Source organism: Carettochelys insculpta, chromosome 12, assembly GCF_033958435.1.
Source record: "Carettochelys insculpta isolate YL-2023 chromosome 12, ASM3395843v1, whole genome shotgun sequence".
NCBI lineage: Eukaryota > Metazoa > Chordata > Testudines > Carettochelyidae > Carettochelys > Carettochelys insculpta.
In genome coordinates, this window is record NC_134148.1 from 39,152,592 (window position 1) to 39,175,973 (window position 23,382).

At 39.0% G+C, this 23,382-nt stretch overlaps 1 protein-coding gene across 4 annotated transcripts in view; it reads left to right on the forward strand.

The window, feature by feature from the left end:
• The first annotated feature begins 449 nt into the window (after positions 1-449).
• CLPX (caseinolytic mitochondrial matrix peptidase chaperone subunit X) overlaps positions 450-23,382 on the forward strand; it is a 33,638-nt gene continuing 10,705 nt past the window's right edge. The window contains exons 1-11 of one of the 4 annotated variants that reach the window (XM_075006882.1): positions 450-610; positions 6,875-7,035; positions 8,495-8,612; positions 14,690-14,844; positions 15,376-15,535; positions 17,515-17,556; positions 18,927-19,103; positions 20,245-20,409; positions 20,718-20,806; positions 21,892-22,056; positions 23,005-23,304. In XM_075006882.1, coding sequence (XP_074862983.1) covers positions 541-610; positions 6,875-7,035; positions 8,495-8,612; positions 14,690-14,844; positions 15,376-15,535; positions 17,515-17,556; positions 18,927-19,103; positions 20,245-20,409; positions 20,718-20,806; positions 21,892-22,056; positions 23,005-23,304 — 1,602 coding nt within the window. In that variant the 5' untranslated portion in view covers positions 450-540. Of the gene's footprint in view, positions 611-4,955; positions 5,101-6,874; positions 7,036-8,494; positions 8,613-14,689; positions 14,845-15,375; positions 15,536-17,514; positions 17,557-18,926; positions 19,104-20,244; positions 20,410-20,717; positions 20,807-21,891; positions 22,057-23,004; positions 23,305-23,382 lie in introns of those variants that run through there. The other 3 variants (XM_075006883.1, XM_075006884.1, XM_075006885.1) reach the window with 3 other exon arrangements.

Below are 23,382 nucleotides of genomic sequence, written 5' to 3' on the forward strand. Positions count from 1 at the left end.
CCCCCAGGTACCCACGCCACGCCTACGCACCACTGCTCCAGTCACACCCTCCGTCCCGCCCAGCCTTGCTGCCCCAGGCCATCGACACTAGAGCGCCCTGCAGCTGCAGGGGAACCCAAAACAGCAGGCGGCCTCAGCCAGTAGGCGGCGCCGCACCCCTCCTCTTAACTCCCTGCCGGTGTGCTTCCATGTGAACTACAACTCCCAGCATGCAAAGCCCCCACATGAACTCCGACTCCCGCCATGGAACGCGTCGGAGGGCTTGCGGCTCCCCCACCGCCCCGCCTGCCGTGCAATTCATCACTCCCAGGGCGCCGGCCTACGTGTTCCGTGATGCAGTGCGGGCCAGCCCGCCGGAAGCTGGAACTCGCGCGAGGGGTGACGACATACTAGCGCCGAACGCGGTGACGGTAGTTGGGGGAAGGGGAAGGGGGAGGGGCGGTGTTTACTCGGCCGCGGCCGTGCGGCGGGCTGCGGGGGCGGCGCGGACCTGCGGCCTAGTGAGCGGAGCGGCGGGGGGCGCTCAGGCCGCGCGGGATTATGGCCGCCTGTAGCACCTGCGTTGCTGCCGCGCGCCTGTTCGGCTGCTCGCTGCCCTCCGCGCACAGAGGTACTGACCCCGCCTGCCGTCGGGCCCCACTGTCCGGGGCCCTGTCCGAGTCCGGGCTGGGCTCCCTCTGCCCGGGACTGGTCAGCTCCCTGCCCGGGGCCGGTTCTCCCTCCCCGGAGACTGGCTCGACCGTGGAAAAACCACCTCCCGCTCCCCTCCTCCCGCAAGGCCCGGCCCCAGAGCCTGCTTCCCCTCGGCCCCCGCCGGGCTCAGCTCGCTGGTCCCTTTCTCCCGAGCCTTGGCCTAGATCGTCCCCAGGGACGGGGCCAGCCCCCCCCCCCTTCCCATATCTCTGCCCCCCCCATTTCCCTCCCCCAACTCCCGCCCACCAAGCCCGGCTCTCAGGCGGTTGGGACAGGTGCTCTCGGGCACCTGCCCTGCCTGTACCGCCTCTCAGCCCGCTGCATGCTCTGCCGAAGCAGGGCCTCAGCCGCTGTTCCCCAGTGTCTCGGGACGGGGCGATCGCCCCAACGCATACAGTGTGGGTGCAGGGAGGTCCGAAGGATGGGGGGAGGGGTGCCCCGCTTCAGTCACAGTTAGCTGTCTGTAGCCTGGGTTTCCCCACTCAATATATCTGGTGTCTGTACTCTGGTTATGAACTGCTCAGTGCTGGGACTGGACTCACCTAGTCTAAAAGCAGGGCTCTAACGTGATTTTGTTTTGCTCTGGTGGTTGTGATCCCTTGTAGAGAGCGGGCTCTTACAAAGCAGGTGGTTTGGAGAATGGGGGAGGGGAGTAGGAGGCATACTTGTCATTGATCTATAAAGTGCCAAACAGATTTATAACAAGGGTGGTGGTTCAAGCATTGAACCCTGCTTATAGTATAGCTCACTTGAATTGGAGTTGTCATAGATCTTATATACAGCTGGTAAGAGAGATTAATCTCTAGGTGGGTTTGTTGTGGGTCAGTGCAAAAACATTGTTATTTTGGGGGTATATTATTTAAAACCTGTCCAGACTTACTTTCATCTCTCTCAGTTCACCATGTTCGCTGCATTTATGGTTCTTACTGACAGTGACATTCTAACACAACTTTCTGTGTTGCTTAATTTTTGTAGGGTGTTTAGTCAAGAAATAGCTTACTTGTCTCCAGGTAGATTTTTGTTTTTGTTTATAAGTTGAAAGGGTTACTTGAATAAGTCGCTCTTATATGAATTATAAGTGGCTAGAAGAAAGTTTTACAAAACTAGTACTAATAGCCCTTCAGGGAAACATTCCTTATCCCTTCTCTCCTTCTAGCCCTCTCCCCCAAAAAAGGAGCAAATAGGTTTTTGTTAGGATTTAAACAATTCCCATCAGTGAATAAATAAATAGTGTATAAATAGTATAAATAGAGAATAAATAGTGTAACATTATACTGATGAATTAACTTGTAACTGGGTAGCAAGAACCTTTATGTTTATTTTCATAGTTTACACTTGAAGAACAAGAATTAAGGCACATACATGTTAATAGTGTAAGGTGATGCTAGTAAGACAGATAAGTTTCAAATATGCTTGTGCCTGTTTAATGCCGGTGTAGTGGGCCCAGTATTTTGTCAGCTTCAGTAACAATAGCCTAATGTGGTAGTTCAACAAGGGCTATTCATTAAATTGCATGACCCTTTCCAGCTAATTCCATATCTGCCTATCTGGCATGACCTGCACTGGGAGGTTCAAATCAATATTTTCAATTCTGAACTCTCTACCTTACATGAACCCTGAAAAGGCAAATGCAGTTTAAAAAGGTAAAAAAGTTCTGGTTAACATCTGAATCAAGTATTTTCTATAAACAGTATGTCCTCCTTTGCTCAAAAATATATAATGTAGAATTTGTAAAGATAATGAAAATATTTTCATTTCAGAGAAACAAAAATTGATTTAATTGCAAACTTCTTGTAAAAGTTGTAGAGCAGAGATTCATATTTTGACAAATATTAATGCCTGCAACTGGTATCCGGTATCCTAGATGCTTCTGGATTGGCATTTGTTCCAGTCATTGATGTATTTAACCCTGAAAGTTATAGAAAGTTTAGAGTACAAGGGGTTATATAGTGGTTAGGGTGCTAGTTTGGCACTTGGGTTCAATCTCCTACTTCTTCACAGACTCTTTTTGTGATTTGTAGGTCTCTATACGTCAGTTCCTCATCTTTCAAATGTGATAACAAAGTTTTCCTACCTTACTGGGAAACAGAAATACATTAAAACTTGTGAGGCACTCAGCATAGAATAAGAAGAAGAACTGAGATAGTGGTATTCTGCATTTATATAGCTGCTGTGACATTCACAGCAACAGTCAAACATTGCAATCAACTTGGGGAAAAATGTATTTTTCATTAGTATACATATGGATTTAGCAAAACATACTCCACTCAATTTTGAATTAGTTATTTTTAAACTAATCACAACAATTTGCTCCCTATTCTAAATTATTAACTAGAGCCATGTATTCCTTTCAGGAGTCTGATTTGTCTTGTACACCACACATTTGAATATAGAGCAATATGAAGAAGTCATTGTGTGAAAATTTTTGTTTGTTCTGACTTCACTAGTGCTTTTTATGTAGCTTAATGTAAAATTAGCCAAATATCTGGATGAATTGTGTTACCCCCTTGAAGATCTCTGTGTAGCCTTCTTTGAGAAACACTGAACTAGTGTGTGTCAATTGCTATGGTATCCTAGGTAATACTGCACAGTAGATAGTATCGCAACTCAGCAGAACCGTTTGAAACGGATAGATTGTCAGGGTATGTAAAATAATGTTTTTCTCAAGGTTTGAGTAGCAAAAGTTTTAACTGTTAGTGTTACCACTTGAATAGTCCTGTGGCACCTTATAAACCAACAGATGTTTTGGAGCATAAGCTTTCATGGGCAAAGACTCGCTTTGTCTATGAGGTCCCAAAGAGGTTCTTGAAGACACAGACTAACTTGGCTACTCCTCTGATACTTGTCACTTAAATAGTGTTTTTCATCTTCAGAGTTTTGTACAAATATTTTACTGAAAGGACATCATCTTCAAATTCTACATCTGCTCTTTTTGTCAGTAATCTCTAATGTTGTTATAACTGAAAGAGGAAAAAAATCTTTTTTTGCATTTGGCTGCATTTTGTGTATAGTTTCATGATTTCCTTTAGTTATTCAGTTTTCTCTCTTCAGCAGGCAAGAGGGAGAAATTGGTAGGGATTAATGGTCAAGTACAAGCAATTAAATTATTTAAAACCATTCTTCAAAAATACATGTTTTGAGTTGTCTCTTAAAATATATCTTATTTACAAATATATCTTAATTATCCTAATTGTCAGTATTTTGCTTTTCTAAAACAATTTACAACTCTGTTTTGATTAAATTTATCTTGTGACTTTGCAGTACTGATGTTGGCAGAGGGTTTATTTCAACCTGTGTGCCCATGTGTAATACTCTTCCTTATTGTTGCCTCTTTTTGAATTAAAACAGTAAGGTGTCATTTTCAAAAACCCTCTTCTCTCAGCTGATACCGGGAATTTAAGGTGAAAGTTCTAGGCATTTTTTAAGGTATTTCAGATACATTGTCTTACTGAAATGCGTGTATTAAGGAAATAAAGTGTATATGTGGAGGGGATTGATAAGCCAGTGAAAAACTTGGAAGGTTGTGTATTGGGATAAAATCATATGTCATTCTTTTCAACTTATTTTAAGAAAATCCTGTTAGATGAAAATACTGAAACAATAGATACATATTGAATACTGAAACATAGATTTATGATGAGTTGTCTTAGAAGTGACTAGAAATCGTATTTTTTTTCTTATATTTCAGACTGTAATCATCCTGTTATCCCTGTCTTACTGTTCTGTGTGTCCCTACATTAGAAAGTTCTACTGAGATGAGAACTTTCAGTGGATGAGATTTTTCCCAAGGTTCTATCCTTCTCTGCCTACCCTAGTCCAGAATTAGGTGAAATAACAAGTAGAAGCTGACTGTATTATGCTTTTATCATTATATCTGAGTAGGATTTTCCTGTTAGATCACTGTTTTTAGAATTCCCCTCACATGGATATGCATAGTAGCTTCCTAATGAGAAATCCTAGATCACTCATGTATCCCTTCTGTTTGAATTCAGTATCATTTCTTGTTTCAATCTATGTAAAAGCTTCTAAAACTGTAGGAGCAGTGTAGGTGGGTTCATAGGTGTGGAGTTTTTCTATCAGGTTATTGGAAGAATACTGGTAGCATGGAGTAATGGAGGAGTTTTTTATGATGGGAGTAAAACAGTCTACTAAAAATAGCATGTCTCATTTAAAATGTGGGCCCACTGTTTAGAGAAGATAACTATGCTTCCAAATAGAACAGCATGCTTTCATTTCCCCCTTTTATTAATTTGTTTCTTCAAATCTGACCTTCTGAAGTTCCTGGAAGCTGACTTATGGAGATGTTTACAAGTAAGCTTCAACGATTTTAATTCTACCAAATGAAGACCAGTGTACTACACCTCTAAGACAGTTACATGCTACGCGTGATTCGGTGGCATTTCAAAGGTTATTTAATTATTATCTCTGCAGTTACCTCATTTCGTAATACATGTTAAAGGTTGATTTTTTTCATCATGATTAAGCTTTTTTTAAATAAGTGGGAAATTTCATTTACAAGAATGCTATTGTCTCAATTACCTGAATGTTGCATAAGACCAAAAAATAATTTAAATTCTGTATTATCAAGAAAATCTTTGCTATAACATATTTTGAGATGGGGACTTGATGCTATTTTGGATAACTATTTGGCTATTGAGAGCTCAATGGCAGTACTCTTTAGTGACTACCCCGTACAGATAAGTTTGGCCATGTCCACACTACAGGCTTTTCATGACATAGCTGTAGTGGTGAGAGGTGTGAGGAGATCTGATCCTTGACAGATCAGCAAAAATCCCTGATGTAAACACAGTTATACCTGCAAAACTTTGCTTCTATTATACCTTGTAGAGGTTATTTTATGGAGTGAGGTTCTTCTGGGGGGAAGCTGCCAGGGAAGGGGTGGAATGCAGTAAACTGCATCAGGAAAAGTGAATTTTTGCCAGTATACAGTGTGTCCATGTGAGGAGTTTCACTGGTATAGGATACTGATACAGCTGTAACAGCAAACTGTTCCTAATGTAGACATGGCCTTGATTAATTACTGTACAGTTAAATCAAAATCAGGTCTGGGCTGGATGCCATCACGATTAAAAATGAGAGCAATTTTTTCTTGATATATTCCCCAAAATTGCAATTGTACATTTGTTCAAACTAGAGTTCTTGGTACACTTACAGCTATAAAAACATTACATGATTTTTGCCTCTCCTGCTTCAGTGTTAGATGAGAGAATGTAAAATAGTGTATAAAGTGGTTGCTTTTGGACACAAATCTAGAGGACTGATTTTAACTGAGTACTATAGGCCAATAGTTATTTTACTATGAAGCTAGTAGCATTCTTCACAACATAATAGCATGAAAAATGGTATCAGCATTGCCATTTTTAATCTCTATTTTTCCACATCATAATACATAATATTGTGGGGATGTACAGGCATGGACTAAGGTATTTTTGGGATACTATTTAAATTTTTATTATACATATGGAGATATACATATCTCATAGAGCTGAAAGGGACCTCAAGAGGTCAATGAGTCCAGTCTCCTGCATTTACAGCAGGACCTATCACCATCCCAGATAGATTTTTTTTTTCTTAAATCTATTTGCCCCAGACCCCTAAATGGAACTCAGCTCTGGATTTAGCAGGCAAATGCTCTAACCACTCAGCTGTACAATGAACATCTGAATTGAATGTGAAATGTTTGCTGAATTGACCTGTGAACTTAATTGAAAATATTAATCACTGGGAAGACCTTTAGAAGTAACGTTCCATACTGTGTTTGCTTTGACAAAGTCAAGGAAATTAAAGCTTGTACTACTTTATGTTACAATAGCACTTCTACTTCAGAAGGAAATTTCAAATAACCCTAATTTGATTTGTTCTGAAATATTTGGTGACTTTTTGACCAAAAGGAAAGTCCTATTTTTTTCCTTCAAAGTTCTTTTTGCTGCCATATGGTAAGAACTGAGGAAGTTGGGGAAAAGGGTTGTCAATAGAGGATATGTTGTCACTGATAAATGGGAAAAGACAGCTGGAATAGTAACTGTTATTTCTTCTCTTTCACTGTAAAGCAGACTAATAATGAGTTAACATGAAACATTTTCCCTATTTTATACAGAGTTTGGGTTGTGGGGAGCAAGATGTGTGCCCCCCAGACTTACAGGATTTGTTTCATTTCCAGGTATTACTTGTGGTCGTACCTGTCTCCCTGTGTTAGGAAGAATTGGGACTTTTGAAACTCGGTCTCTAAGAAGGATTCCTTTTAGAACTTTTTCAGAAACACCAGTATACTTTGCTTCAAAAGATGGTGCGAGCAAGGATGGTTCTGGCGATGGCAATAAGGTAGTTTGCGTATGCTACCTATTGCTTAAAGAGACCTCTTAACCACACTCCCTTCTGAAATTTATATTGACTGTTACAAATCACCCTTCAGATTACTGTAACTGAAAAGATTAGAGGAAAATATTTCCATTGCATGATTTGAGTAGTTTCAAATGCACTCTTTGCTTATAGTCACATTTGTGTCATTCAAACAGCAAGAAGTGAGAAATATTTGTGAGACATGGCTATAAAACCACAGACATTTGCAGGGACACACACAGAAGTAAAATGTGGAACTCGCCACTTTTGTGTGGAAAAAAAATGCTTAAATCATATTTTGGTGTCTTTAGAAAACCATAACATGCTTGATTTAATTATTTCTCTAATATGCTGCTGTGGAACTAAGGAAGAGTGCTATGTGGAAAAGATTCATTTTGGTCTTACATATTTTATTGCTCTTCCTGTTAGGAACTTTTAAATCTGTTTTGCCCCATCCTTTTGCTTTTAGCTGCAGTTAATAAGCAGGTTCTTCATATGTATGATTACCTGGTATGTTGCTCCTTACTCACCAAGTAGGGTTTTTATAAGCATGTGGGGTGCTTATCCAGTTTTTCATTAGATGATATTTCTTGGGGTGTGAAGGACTAACCAAGGACTATGGACAGATGTATTGTGTTTTTCAGAAGCTCCTTTGTATGTGTATGTATTTAAATACATTTATGGCTGTTATGAGGGAAGATCTTCAAATGAGAAGAGAGCATCACCAGTATACTGATGTCCATATGAGTTTGTAGAGAGCCTGAAGCAATAGATTTGAGATGGGTACAGCCTCATTCGTTTCATTGGGTGCTAAGATACTTTTGCAAACATTAGTATTTCATTGCTTATCAAAGCATGTAAAAAGGAGATTTTTATTAGAACTTAATGTGAGAGGTACCTTGATGAACCTAGTACTGAAGAGTTAGAAGATGAGATGTCTGGGCCTTTAATAATACCTGATGGGAGAGTACAATTAGTGTAATCTTACCAAATTAGGGCTCTGTTTTCAGAAGTTTGGGAAATGCTGCACCTCAGTTTTCAAAAGTGACTTGTGATTTCTGGACCTCTTAATTTTTGACTACTTGTTTTCAGACACCTTGAAAGGGCCTGTTTATTGAAAAGATGGGTGCCCAGTACATTCTTAAAAACAAGATCCCTCCAGCGTATTTCAGTTTGAGCATCCAAAATCACTCATTGCTTTTTGAAATATAGACTTCTTGTCCGTGTTTGGGTGATTTATAGGAAAATATTAGCCTGTTTTAAGCATGAAATTCTCAAATTATGTTGCTCTAGATGTAGAAATCTTTTTTTTCAAATACTGAGAAATAGTTCTAGCTGCCTTTAACTTTTTGCATTATGTATAGTTGCATGTATAAGTAAACCTCTGAAATACATTGTCTGAAACTAACAGTTGAAATGTTATTTTATTTTTTCTCCTTAGAAATCTGTTGGTGAGGGAGGCAGTAAGAAGTCAAGTTCTGGAAACTCAGGGAAAGGGGGAAACCAGCTGCGGTGTCCAAAGTGTGGTGACCTGTGTACACATGTAGAAACCTTTGTATGTAAGTATTAACACATATGATTATTTGGATGGTTCCCCATTTCTGTGAAACACTGAAATGATTGCTAAGCTAAATTTTTTACATTTCTGGTCAGATGGCTGTTTTATTCTGAATACTGAGAACTGAAAATAGTTATGCCATGCATATAAGCATCCTGTTATGATGGCTTTAATCCAAAATGATGTAACTGATGTAAATCAAGAGTAACTGCATGAGTATAATAACCAGGAGCAGAATTCAGTCAACAGTATGCCAAGAAATACTGTGAACAAATGTAAACTTACTTTAACTATTATACTTTGTATCTTAGTGGAAGAAAGTGTTCACGTAGACTGGGGTGGGTAACCTGTGGCCCATGGTTTGCCTGAGTCTGGCCCTTGGAGATCACTCTGCCCCTTCACCAGTGAGCTGGAGCTCCTCTCTCCTCCCCCTCCTCTGGTGTAGCTGGAGGGCCAGGCCTTGATTCCTGCTGGAGGGAGTTGGTAGGGGAAAGCCTTGAGCCTTGCATGCCAGATACAGGCAAGCGGGGGCCAGATCTAGCGGTCTGTCTCTGCCTGGTGGGTGGAGGAAGCAACTCTGCATTGGCCTTCTCCCTGGCTAAAGAAATGGCAGGGCCTAGAGCTTAAGGGGGGCCCACAAAAATCTGCTAGTCCTGGGCCTTTAGAAGAGTAATCTGACCTGGTGGAAGCCCTGAACCTCTGTCCCCACTCCCCTTCTCCCTGAAACTGGAATGTGAGGGGAGTGACATGTCTCAGTTGGGAGGCCACATCAGTGAGAATTGTTTGCTTTGGTTTTTCTTTTTTTTTTGTTTTTTTTATTTCTCATTTTAATGTGGCCCCTGAATGTTTTTTATGGATTATGGGCCCCAACCCTAAAAGGTTCCTCACCTCTAACTTAGATTCAGCTCCTGACTAGCTTTCTAATGAGTATGTGAGTGATTTCTGATTTTTCTTATTTACCTTGAAAACATTTTTCTTGAACAACAGGAAGAGCAGGATGAATTGCTGATCCTTTAAGAGAATCACCACCTGTTAGACTATATTGGAAGAAATTATATGTTTTGGACCTCATGGGGCAAAATAAGACCCATATTGTATTCAGAAGATAACTGAGCATGCAATGAATGGAGAAAAAATTCTAACATGCAATACCAGACAGACTTGTTTCTGAAGTGCCGCCTTTGTCTTCCCCAGACACTTGACATACTGTGCAGCAGGAATTTTAATAGGTTAAATTTAAAGTATTTAGAATTAACACCCTTAAAAGATTAAAGGAACTGTAGCACACCAGAGATAAAACCGCAGGAGTGATGATGAGAGGAATAGAACTATAGGACTAAAAGTAGTAACACTGAAAATACTTTGGACAGATAAGCTGAGGCAGTGGTCCAGAACAGCATGAGTTCCATATTGCAGTGTCTATAGAGTGAAGCATAATCTCTTGCGTATGTAAGAAGGTAATAGAGATCTCTTAAAACTGGGCTGCCAAGGCACAAATATTGATCAGCTTCTCATAATGAGACTGAAGGGTGAGGTCTCAAGAATAGCCATGCCTGTGCTGTTAAGGGTTAAAACACAGCCAAATTTAAAGTCCTTATAAAGAAAGCTGGGTAGAGATATCACAGATACTTAAACTAACAGCCAATTTCTAATGCTTTGCTCTGAACATGCTGCAAACACAATCTTTGATAGGAAGGCATTACAGTAATCCAACCTTATGGTCCAAAGGACACGTCTTGCTGTCGCAAGGCAGTCCCAAGGTAGATCAACATGAAAAAGGGACTGATCCCTAGTTGCACAGCTGGAAAAAACAGTTCATACCCTGTTTACCATTTGGGACTTGCTACAGAAAGGGTGTAGCTGACAGTGAGGAAAAGTTCTGAATCACTGTCTTCAAAAGAGACCTAGTTGTAAACAAGAACACTGGAGAGCTGACTGTGTCAAAATGACTATACCTTTGTTACCATTAAGACTGGGATTGATGGGGAGGTTATTTATATTCACCCAGCTCAAAGTATCTAAGAACTTCTCCAGAGCAGAGGCCATACTTGTGGGATCCGTGGGCAACACAGATATACCTGGTTATCATAAATGTGACAGACACTTAATCTGTATTTAGAAATGATCTTGCCAGGAAGCTCATACAGTATGGGAGATGAGCTTGGCTGATAAGTATGGCTTCATTTTAAAAAGAAGACCAGAACAAGACTGGAACCGAACCAGGATGTCATGGAACACTTAAGAATAAAAAGGCAATTACCTTTCCCTAAAAGGGGGATTGAGGCTGATTGAAGTGTAAGAGCACTTGAGCACCAAGATGTTTGAGAGGATGGTCTCTTTTGGGTAGCTGGATATTCTTGATTTCTCCTTTCCCTCGAGCTGCTGGGATTTCAAGAGTCTTTTTAAGAGCACTTGTATTTGTTACAGTGCTGCATTGTATAAGAATGTTACCAACTCTTTCTTTTATGTGAGATTTGTTAGAGGCATAATTGAGAGGGAGAGCTGTCATTGGATTCCTAGCAACTATGAACTTTAAGAAATCAGTTGTAGCTGCTGTAATTTTTCAGATATTCCTTTAAGGCATACATGAAAATGTCTTCCTGAATCTAACAGTCTCCTTATGTCTTTTAAAGTTCTTTCAAGCTGTTAAATTTGAGTACATTTTTTCCCTAATTAAATCTTTTTATGTTTAATTTTTTTCTTTTATTTTTTTGGTTTATACTGTACAAGGCAGAATAGCTATGGGAAGCAAGCTGTAGTCTCATCCTCCTTAAATTGTCAGAATTCCAATCCGAGTTACACTCCCAGACCTATTCATGGGTGGTTGTATTCAGTGAAATAGACTGTAGCTCAATTGTCTTGATTAAGCCTGTTATGCCACTAGTTTAAAACACAAAATAAATCTGTTGTTTTGACTTACAAATCTTCAAACCTCTAAATACATATTTACAGACTAAGGAAAACACACTTATCTAGTTTGTGGCCCACAGTTTAAAAAAATTAAACATTAGATTAACTCTGTACTCATCTTGAAATGATTAACATAGTGTTGAAATACAATTGAGTCAGAGCTTCTTTATTCATGAAGCAAGTTGCAAAGAACCATTGAGTAGAGGAGTGATAGCCTGACTTTCCAGTGCAGCTTGTTTGTAATCTGTTTGTTCATCACATATTGCTATAAACCTTGCACAATGGAGATTCTCCACCATTCCAACATTCATCTTCTTTCCCTCTTCAGGGGTATTAGAGGGATCTTGATGTTTCTTACTCATTTGCACAACACTCCTTGTACCTGGCTTTAGGTGTCAGGCTGCATAGAGCAGAATCCCATGGTCAGTGCTTCCCTCTGAGATAAAATTCATGACTGAGATATCAGGTCAAAACCACCTGCACCCGTTGAGCCTGAGTATCGCTGATAAAAGTACTCTAAAAAGGCATTCTTTTTGTCGTCTCCTCATTCTGCCTTTCCCATGCTCCAGAAATGGGCTTTCCTGTTGTGTTTAAACTTTTAAGATATTAGTGACTCTCCTGCGCTTCTTTCCTTGACATCATGCTCTCAGAGAGCAATTGCAGTGTAGTACCTACTTCCACCCCATATTCAAGCTTTTTAAAAATACTGTTCCATCAAGTTTTTGCACATATTATGCGGGCAGTGCTCTGCTGTGAAGTGACATGGCCTGCACCAATTGGTAAATACTTTGTCATGTGCCTTCAGCATGCCATGGAAGCCAAGTCAACAGCTAAGCTCAACTTCATTTTCACTATCGTGAATAGGTCGTACCAAATTCACAGTCTATTTTCATCTATTTCATAGGATTTTAACAGTAAATTTCATGAGTTCAAATACTTGAATCAGAAATTTCACAGTGTTGTAATTGTAAGGGTCTTGACCCAAAAAGGAGTTGCAGGGAGGTCTCAAGATTATTTTAGGAGGGTTTCCAGTTCTGCTATCTTTGTTTCTGTGCTGTTGGTGGTAATTGTACTGCCTTCAGAGCAGAGTGACCAGAGAGTATCAGCTGCTGTCCAGGAGCCCAGCTCTGAAGACAATCTGTTTCCAGCAGAAGCACAGAAGTAAAGGTGACATGGTACAGTATTGCTGTTCTTACTTCTCCCACTGTCCAGCTTGTTGTCTCTGAAGGTGGCAGCATAGAAGTATGGGTACCATAACCCCCACTCCTACAATAACCTTGAGAGCTCCCCACAACTCCTTTTTGGTACAATTACAGTAAACTTTGTTGTAACCAGCATTCAGTCATTGGGAATTCTCAAATAACCAGCATCTTCACCATAAGACACATCACATTTTGTTACTTCATCTACGGGCATCAAAACAGAGTTTCATATAAGCACAGTACATATACAGTGAAACTTAAATGCAGTATTGTTTAGGTTAAAGATCAAGTAAATTTTAGTTACATTTTTCGTAAGTACAGTATAGTGAAAGTAAATACAAATAAATATGGAAAACACAGTATGAGTTTACATGGTCACATACTACTGTTGTTTGTAAATAAAGTACTCGGCCTACATTTTTGTTTGTTGCCTAATAGCTAATCTTGTTTTTCTTTAGTGTTATGGATTGCTAGGTACACCTCTGTGTTATCCAGAATACTTGAATATCCAGCAACCTCCCGCTCCTGGGGCTGCCGGGTATGAAAGAATTTACTGTATAACTGAAATTGCCACCCTTACTTATATGCTGGTGGTAGTGAAGTGTGACACGGCCTTCAAAGCTGGGTGCTTGGAGAGCAGTGCCGCTTGGCCAGCCACCCTGCACTGAAGTCTGTGAAAATGTAAGAGTGGCAAGGCTGTCCCAACCCACAAACCTGTTTTGGGTCAGGCCCTCCAATTTCAGAAACACTTGTTGCCCCTGTGAAATCTGTATAGTGTAGGATAAAAGCACACACAGGGCCAGAGGGGTGTTGGGAGAATTAATGTTTGTGAAGCATTTTGAAATGTTCCAGTGAAAGCTGCTGTAAAAGTGAAAAAAATCTAATGCCTTCATTTATTTTCCCTTTTTTTCCTATGTCAAAGGGAAACAGTATACCTGTGTTCACTCTCAGGTGCAAGTATTAGATGCTTGTACTATGTGAGGGAGGAAAATGCTCCCATAATACTAAATAGTCAATAAGGATGTCCTGAGCTTGTGTAAGTGCGCACATATGCCCTGTGATATTGGCTCCTGTGCAGCAACGCTTTGGTAATTGTTAAAATTACTAGATTTTTATGAATATCTAACTTGATTTGTACAGCCGCAGTGTTTTGGAATGTGTGTATCTTATCTGTTAGATTAATCTATCCTGACATTTGCTTTATGTGGGGCAGGAGCATGACTTAACAAACGTTTTGGTTCTTGTCATAGGTCAGCAATAAAATTCTGTAGCATTTGGCTGTGTAATCTATTTTCTAAAGCCTTTTAAAAGTTCAGAGGGTTGTTTCGGAGCCATTATTCTATGGGAAGTCTGCAGGTGCCAACATCCACCTTTCACAGTAACCTGATTAATTCCATGAAGGGGATGGTGTTACTTTTTCAGCTTATGGGCTATGGCAGTAGTTGCTGCCTCTGTGTATTGTGGATCCAGAAGCCTAGTCTGTTCAGAGCCAAATTCTGTGCCTTCCCTTCTGCATACAGGATTACAACATCCCCTGTGTATTTTATGCTCCCTACACAAGGCTTATGTATCATGAAAAGTGTTGCCACACTGGGAGAATTTTATCTTCAGAATATAGTAGTTACTGAACAGAGGACCTGACTGGAAGTAGGTACAGGTCTGTCGGCGTCCTGTCTGATCTTGGGCAAGTTGCTTTGCCTCTCTTTATGAATTTCATCAATAGTTAAGAGTTTTGTAAAGCTTTTGAGGTCAACACATGAAAAAAGGGCTATGTAAATGCAGAGTTCTTACTAGTTTTGTCTCTTGATTTGATCTTTTCCCACCTTAAAATGTACCTTTGATGTAGAGTAGGGAGCTGACAGAATGTTTGTTATTACACGTATTTAAGATCTGTGGAGCATGATAGTAGAAAGTTGAATGAATGTTCTCTAAAGTCTTTTATCACTTCATTTTACTTTTTTCCCAGCTTCCACCCGTTTTGTGAAGTGTGAAAAATGTCACCATTTTTTTGTTGTGCTGTCAGAGGCAGACTCAAAGAAGAGCATCATTAAAGAGCCTGAATCGGCAGCAGAAGCTGTAAAATTGGCATTCCAACAAAAGCCGCCTCCTCCACCAAAAAAAGTATGATTCTGAATTTTGCTCTGGTTTACGTCTCTGCATTATAGCATATTTGAATGGTTTAATTTTCCAAATCTGTATCAAAGTTTAAAGTTAATTTGAGACATGAATCCAAGGTAAAAATTAGTTTTCCAAAATTTAAACGTTTGCTTCTTTTATTCTACAGGACACAGTGACGTAATCTTTTATTTATTTATTGGATATTTAATACTCAGTTCCGTAACTTTTATTAGTTTATATCATAAAGTTTTTTAAATAAAATGTAAAAATCAAGTCTGTTTAGATCAATTAGTATAGCCTCCATTTATATGGACCATCACATTATGCTCCAGAGCCTTGGAGTTCAACTCCTTTTATGCATTAGGTTTTCAGAATTTGATATCTTTTAAACTCAGATTTTGTTCAGTTTCAGATATTATTTTTAATCTGTGTTAATTTTGTGCCCTTGGCTTGCTGTAATACTTTCATAGTGTATGGGTGGCTTAGAAATGTAATTGTTTTTATTAATTTATTAAGTTTAATTTACTTTTTCAGATATACAACTACCTTGACAAGTATGTTGTTGGTCAGTGTTTTGCCAAGAAGGTATTGTCAGTCGCTGTATACAATCATTACAAAAGAATATACAACAATATTCCAGCTAATCTGAGACAACAAGCGGAAGTTGAAAAGCAAACTTCTTTAACACCTAGAGGTTTGTACAATGTTTGAGTCTTCTGATTATCTTATTTCTCTGGATTCTTCTCCTGTGGTCATGCAATATTGTAATATATGGATCTATAATAAATTCCAGGAGCCATTGTGCATGTAAAATTTCAGATGAATTTGGTGTGTTATACCTGCTTGAAGAATACATTACTGTCTCTTTAGATGGTTTTGTTGGATAGTGTAATCTTAAATGGTAGATAAAAGCAAACATTTTCGAAAAATTAATGTGAATTCCCTCAATATATTTCAGTGGAAAAGTTTGCTTAGATTTAAAGCTTCTGAAGTATTTGTAACTGCTTTTTCATATGCTACAAAATTGTCTACACATGAGAAGCATTAAGCAAAATGAACGGTCTTTGTTTGCTGTTCTGGGTGATATGCAAGAAGATGCAACATATAAATAATAAGATGTAAACTAGCTAGGGGTTCAACCTGTATTAAGTCATTAATTTAAAATAATTTAAAATTTTCATAGTTATGTCCTATGTTAATGATTTTTAGCCACATAGTATACCTTTACACTTGTGTAGATATTAATTCTATAGCTATTTAAATATTCTGTGACATTTTATGGAATCATGGGCATTTTGTAACTCATTTAAATATTCAGCATTTGTTGATGGCACACCTTCAGATGAATCTGGTATTACTTTATAAAGTGAGCCTATTAACATTTTTTTAACCTACTTTACTGCTTGAGGAGCAGGTTTAGTGCTAAGGTGCAAGCAAACAACTAAGGGAGGTTGAGACAGAAATTGTATTCTATGTAATATAATCTGATAAATATTTAACTACAAATTTTTGCTCTCAGGTCAACAGAAAATGTTTGTTTGTTTAATATTGGTAAATATCCAACAAGCTCATCTGAAGTTACATGTTGGCAGTGCATTAGCTGTACAATAGTTACGAAGTACTATCAGTTTACTATATTTTTAGAAGTGAGATTGAACAGTGGTATTAATTCAATGCTCAGTTTGATTTATAGCAGGGGTTTCTAAGTCATGGCCCATGGCATTTTTGCAATCCATCCTGGGCGTTGAGATGTCCATCCCCATCCTTCAAGACCCACCTCTTCCTGCTCCCTTCCCTGAGGGACATGACCTTGGGGATTACTGGGGAGTCCTAGTGTGGCATGTCGGTAGCCCCATGTGCTCTGCTTCCTTGTAATTTCCACTGTCACAGTGAGTGAAGTGGGGCCCAAGCCTTGGTGCTTGCCACACCAGCCCCCCCACATTAATCCCTGAGGCTGCGTCGCTCACGAGAGGTGGCTTGGAAGAAGGGTTGCTGTGATGTGGAGAGGGCAGTGACATACCTCTCCCAGGCTGTGCTGTAAAAATGCCCAGTCTGTAAATGGCCTGTGGCCATAAGTTTGAGACCCCTGATTTATATTGTCATTCTGATTTGAAATCTGAAGTTTTAATATGCTAACTGCATACTGAAATGCTTTAATAATATTCACACTGTTTGCATTGCATCTAAAACTGTTTCTGATTTCTAATTGTATTATCATTTATATGTATGACAGATGTGACTAATGATCTAAGCACAGACCAGGGTCTTGTGCTAAATTCTGTATAAACAGAACAGAGAGATTAAAATTAACAATTATAACTGAAAGGCTCTTTAACTATATAGAATAATCTTCTATCAAACTATTACAATGCTAGTGTAAGATAATTTTCAATAATCTATATTAAATATGTATGGTTTTGTTACTAAGTGTCTTGTATTGTAAGATTTTGATGTATAAGCAGATAATTTGTTGTAATTGAGGAAGCATGTAGTCAATTTTAGACGACTAAATATTCCCAAATAGGGACTAATTTTAAAACTGACAGAAATAAAAACTAGCATGGGGATTTCTTGTTTGTAATATGTTGATTACACCATGAAATGTATTCAGAAGAGGGCAAGAGGTGGAGCAAATACAATCTTTTATATTACTATTTTCATCCTCTCTCTTAGAATTAGAAATAAGAAGACGGGAGGATGAGTACAGATTTACAAGTAAGTGAACTCTCCTCATGTCCTCCTCTGCAATATCTACCCTTAGACATTAAATTAGAATGGGAGTTTAGTGGTGGCTTGTTGAAAATTATGGGCCAAATCCTGCTTGCTTTTATCCAGGTGAGTTTTGATTTAAATGAGCATTTGTGACTGAGGTGAGCAGGATTTGACCTTGTATATAATTCTACATGTAGGACAGGTAAAAAATGGTAACCCACAAATTTCTAAATAAGCATTTGTACAAAGAAGTAACCTTGATAGAGTGAAAGTTTAGACTTGTTTACTAAGTTTGAGATATTTGCAGTCTATGCTTTCAATTAATTTCTATCTGATACCAACTGTGTAAGGCAAAAGAAAATGTCAGTCTGTGCCTGGTAGGTAATGCCTAATGTCAGGTTTTCTGTAGCATTAATCGTGCAGTGCTATATTTAGTATGTTTGCTACAGTGCAGTTGTACTGTGAAAAGTGATTAAAATGGTATTGTTTAGTTTCATTGAAACTTGGACACATTTGCTCAGCTCACAAGTAGCTTTTTTCTAACCACAAACTTACTTTTAAAGTATCTTCTTTCTGGCTCATGCACCATCTATCATAAGTAATAAGGCTTCTGCAAACCAATTTAAAATCCTAATTATACCTGGTCAGTTTCATTTTCTTTAAATTACAAAATACTGCCTTGCAATTGGAAATTGTTAAAATTCTTTTAATGGGTGAGAAGAAATGGAATCCAGCTAGGTCTCCCATCTCTCTGTTGTCTTTGTAGCACTAATGAATAAAAAAGTGTTTTAAAAAAACAGAGATCTTAATTACCATTAAATAGTCACAGGCAGGTCATAGATCTGTTAGTTTTCATATGGCCACTTTTTAGTGTAGAGTTGTACGTTGTTTCTGTGTATATTAGTGGTTTGCCTGTTTTATATGTTCTTATAGTTTGCCAGGCATAATGATATCTAATTGCCTTTTGTTTTCTCTATATAAAAACATCTATTTATCTATATATGTAAAATTGGTAACTTGCTTTGTGTGTTGATTAGGAATTTTGCATGCACATGTTCTTTCTAATATAGTAGAATGTTTTAGATAAGCCGCTACCCAGTTTCTGTTGCTGTTTGAAATAGCTTTTCAAATATGTAAAAATGTGCCTGTGGAAACACATGTGAATGCAGTTCCTCTTTTTGTTGTTTATGCTGTGTTTTGGGCTCCTGTCTGTAGACTATGATGTTCTCTTAGGTAGGATTAGTGGTTTGCAAAATACTGACAGATTACAAGAACCATCAATTAAAATTTTAATTGTTATGAACAGTAGTGTCAGACCCTACTAGCTCAAGTTAAACCTTGTTCTCAAACAACGCTCCTATTGTTAATTTCAGAACTACTGCAGATTGCTGGAATAAGTCCCCATGGCAATGCTTTGGGCGCATCAATGCAGCAGCAAGTGAACCAGCAGATGCCTCAGGAGAAACGAGGAGGCGAAGTACTAGATTCAACCCATGATGACATAAAACTTGAAAAAAGTAACATTTTGCTGCTTGGACCAACTGGGTCAGGTATGTAGCTTAGCACCTCTGTGGATTTGAGTACTTTGGAAACAGAAAAGCTAAAATATTTTTATTTTGTTTCTAGTTGTGTGCATAAAAGCATGGCATTAAAATCATAGAACTCTAGGACTGGAAGAGTCCTCAATAGGTCATATAATCCAGTCTCTAGATATTCTTTTGGGCAGTTGCAGCTGGTTAACAACAAGAAGAACAGCAGGAAGTAGAAGTGGTAAACTCCAGTCATTGCTATACGTGCTCATCCTAAACTACAAGAAATCTGCATTGAATCATGTTGTCTTTTGAAGTTTGCCTGAAAACAGATGGAAGTGAGCTTTTCCTTTGTGGAATAAAGTTAGGATTTAATTCTTTGCTTCAGACCTGGATACTACTAGCTTATGTTTGAAATCAAAATTCACGTTAAAATAGGTTTAGAGGAAAGGATATATACATCTGGGGTCATGCTTTGATTACCAAAAATTAAGTCTTGCTTAAAAAGTCACAAGATACATACAGTACATAACCAACATTGACCTATATTTAGGTATGCAAATTTTTACAGGGTAGGGAGTAGGTCACCCAAGGGAAGTTTTTATAGATTTAGTTGTGGTAGAACAGATATGTACATGGATGGGGATTGTTCATCAATATCTGGGTGGACTGTCCATAGGAAGACATGATTTGTCAAAGGAGAATCTGGGCTACTTTCTTGACTGTGTCCTTTGTGGAGTCTCCTGCTTATCCGCTTTGGTACTGTCCATGTCTTGTGGTGATTTCTGTGTGTGACCTGAAGATTAACAGAGGAATGGCAGTAACTTAATGTTTCATTTATATATGCACGTTGTTGTTGTTATATATGATACATACATACAGTTAACAGACATTTATCATAGGCAACCTTGAGCAAACTAATAGAATGTCATTAAAATCCATGGAGCTTGGAGGGATCAAAAGATGACGGCATATGTGTTTGACAAAGCTAGCTTACCTAGAAAACATTGTTAAATAAATATATGAACATGTTGGCTTCAGATTAGCTGGCTGATGATGAACTCCACACTAGTGAGGGAAAATTCTTGTGGTCTTATATACTGCCACAGAAAAATTATAAATATTACAGAACAAGTTTTTATTTATTTTTTTTAAATTTTAGGTAAAACCCTGCTGGCTCAGACTCTAGCTAAATGCCTCGATGTACCTTTTGCTATCTGTGATTGTACCACCTTGACTCAAGCTGGTTATGTAGGTGAAGACATTGAATCTGTTATTGCAAAGCTACTACAAGATGCCAACTACAATGTGGAAAAAGCTCAACAAGGTAACTTGGACCATATGACCCATTAAAATGCTATACAAATTGGTGCCAAGAATCATTTTAATAGTTTAGCATTTTGGTACATATATTTGAATTTTATTTCTGATTAATTTTCAGAACCTAATTTTTAAAACTTGTGTATAGGTGTAACAAGTTATTACTTTGTTATCCACGAAGTTGCTTATGTAACATGCAGCATTCTGTAACATTGCTGTCGCAGTCGCTTCTGTTTTAAGATGACACTGTTCTCGATGCATAGATAATTTCTCTCACAAATGTCATCTTTCCTGAATACATTCCTTGTACATTAGGAATAGTTTTTCTGGATGAAGTAGATAAGATTGGGAGTGTGCCTGGCATTCATCAGTTACGGGATGTAGGAGGAGAAGGCGTCCAACAAGTAAGAAAGCAGTTATTTTGATTTCAGCCTTGTCAGTCAAATAATTGAATTACTTGGAATCCCTGACACTGGCTTGTTATGTTGCAGATACTGTATGTATAGAGGTTCATATTGTGTTAAATTGTAGGATTACTCAAAAGTCCCTAAACCCTCATTCTACCCCTGCTCTGCCAGCTCCAAAAAACCCTCAGTGGAATTGTTTTATTAGAAATCGTACTTATCTGCTTGATTCAAGTGCCAAGTTACATGAACTGGAGAACACTACATAGTAAACTAAACTAAAAATTGTGCTCGCCCTGGCGCAATACCCCCGGTCCTCCACAGCCCCGGTTTAAGCCCCTCCGTGGCCTGGCCTGGCTCACCACCCCTGCAGGGCTCCAGCTCAAGCACCCAACCCTGGTTCAACCTCCCCTGCAGCTCTGGCTCAGCACCTCCCCCTCCCCACCTATGGCTCTGGTTCAACACCCCACCTGCCCTGCCTGTTCAAACCCCCCACGTGCAGCTCCATCTCCCACCTCATGGCTACATCTCAACTCCACCCTCCCATTCCCCCTGCAGCCCTAACCCACCATCAGGCTTAACCTTCCGCAACTTCTCCCCCATCAACCCCAGAACTACCTTTCAGGAGAGCTCCAGGTGTTCCTGATGCTTTCCTGGCTGCAGAACATGGATTCCTGTGGAGAAAAAAGCTGCCCCCTGACTTAAGCAAAATTCAAGTTATGCAAGGGTGCATGGGAACGCAACCCTTGCCTAGCTTGAGAGACTCCTGTATGCTGTGTTTTTCACTTTCCGAAACCCTTCATCACTGATGCCCGTGGCGAAATTTGAAAACTTTTAGAAACAATTTTTCTCATATGGGAAGAGGTATGTAGAAGATGAGCAATCTAGATTTTGTTTGTCCTTGATATGGCCTTGGGTAAACCTCTCAAGTACTCTGAACCCATGGACCAGCTCATGCTTATCTTATTTAGTTGGTCAGACTCATTGAATCCACTGTGAGTAGGTTACAGGATTTCCTCTGCATTCTTGTTTAAATTTTTCATGTGGACTTTATTTACCGCCTTTACCTCTTTGTTTTTACTTAGGGCTTGTTAAAGTTATTAGAAGGTACAATAGTAAATGTGCCAGAAAAAAATTCCCGTAAGTTACGTGGTGAAACAGTGCAGGTTGATACAACAAACGTCCTCTTTGTAGCTTCTGGTGCCTTTAATGGTCTTGACAGAATCATCAGCAGGAGGAAGAATGAAAAGGTGAGACCCCCCCTTGTTCTGGAATAACTCTTGAACTGTATTGAAACAGGTTTTTTTCTAATGATTTTGGGAGGATTGTCTGTATTTTTAGAGTCCCCTATCTGCACCTAGAAAACTGAACTCTGGTTCTAACAAGTTAATTTTTGAGGCGTTGTAATGTTCCTTAATTTATAAAAATGGGTACCTGTGTGAACTGTTCAGTTGGGGAAGATGTCCTACCATCACATTTAATGTATGATTCTGTATGCTGTGTGTAAGGCTTAAAGTGGCGTAAGCAATGGAAACTGATGGAAAGCTTTGGCTGGTCAGTCGGTTGGCACACATGTAGTCTTGAGTATCTGTTACCCATATAAGCAAGTTACTACTTCTAAAAGAAGGCCATGCTCTCTTTGATTATATTTAATCCGCCCTTATTTGTCAGCAATTGGAGTCACACAACTTTTGCTTTCTTTTGGATAACATAATATGCCTACCTAAGGCTGTATAAGTGGGTCTGTTTCCCATTTACACTTCAGACTCCAATTTGCTGGGTAGTTTGTAACATTTTTGGTGTCAGTTAGTGGTTTGGCCGTTTTACTTTGGAAGAGTGATTTTTATTATCAGAGGGTACTCGTATCACATAGCTACTTAATAAAAGGCATGTAATGTAATTATATTTTAATTTATTAAAAGTGTATAATTTTTTTAATGCCTGTCAGTAGTCCCTCTGTATTAGTGCCTTGCTGAGCAAATTAAATGTTACAACAGTTCTCTGTTAATGCATACATTAAAATTAAAGCCTTTTATACTTCATTGTTGGAACAGTTAATTTATGATGACACCTAATAATTTCAGTGTGTAGTGTTGTCATTGGCATATTCCAATGTGCATGTGCAATCAAATGTATATAAAGAAGTGTGCATCTCTAGCTTTTTTTCTTTTTTATAAACATGCAGTGTTATTTTGCAGTATCTTGGTTTTGGCACGCCATCCAATTTGGGGAAAGGTAGAAGGGCTGCGGCAGCAGCTGACCTCGCTAACATAAGCGGGGAGTCCAATACACAGCAAGATATTGAAGAAAAAGATCGCTTGTTGCGGCATGTGGAAGCCAGGGACCTCATTGAATTTGGCATGATTCCAGAGTTTGTGGGACGTTTACCTGTGGTGGTTCCCTTGCATAGCCTGGATGAGAACACACTTGTACGGATTCTTACTGAGCCGCGAAATGCCGTGATTCCTCAGTACCAGGCATTATTCAGCATGGACAAGGTTGGATATTTTTGTCTTACTAATTGATGTCCTTTTGGTATTCTTGTTATAGATTTAATGTTAAGTCTTTTTCAGTAT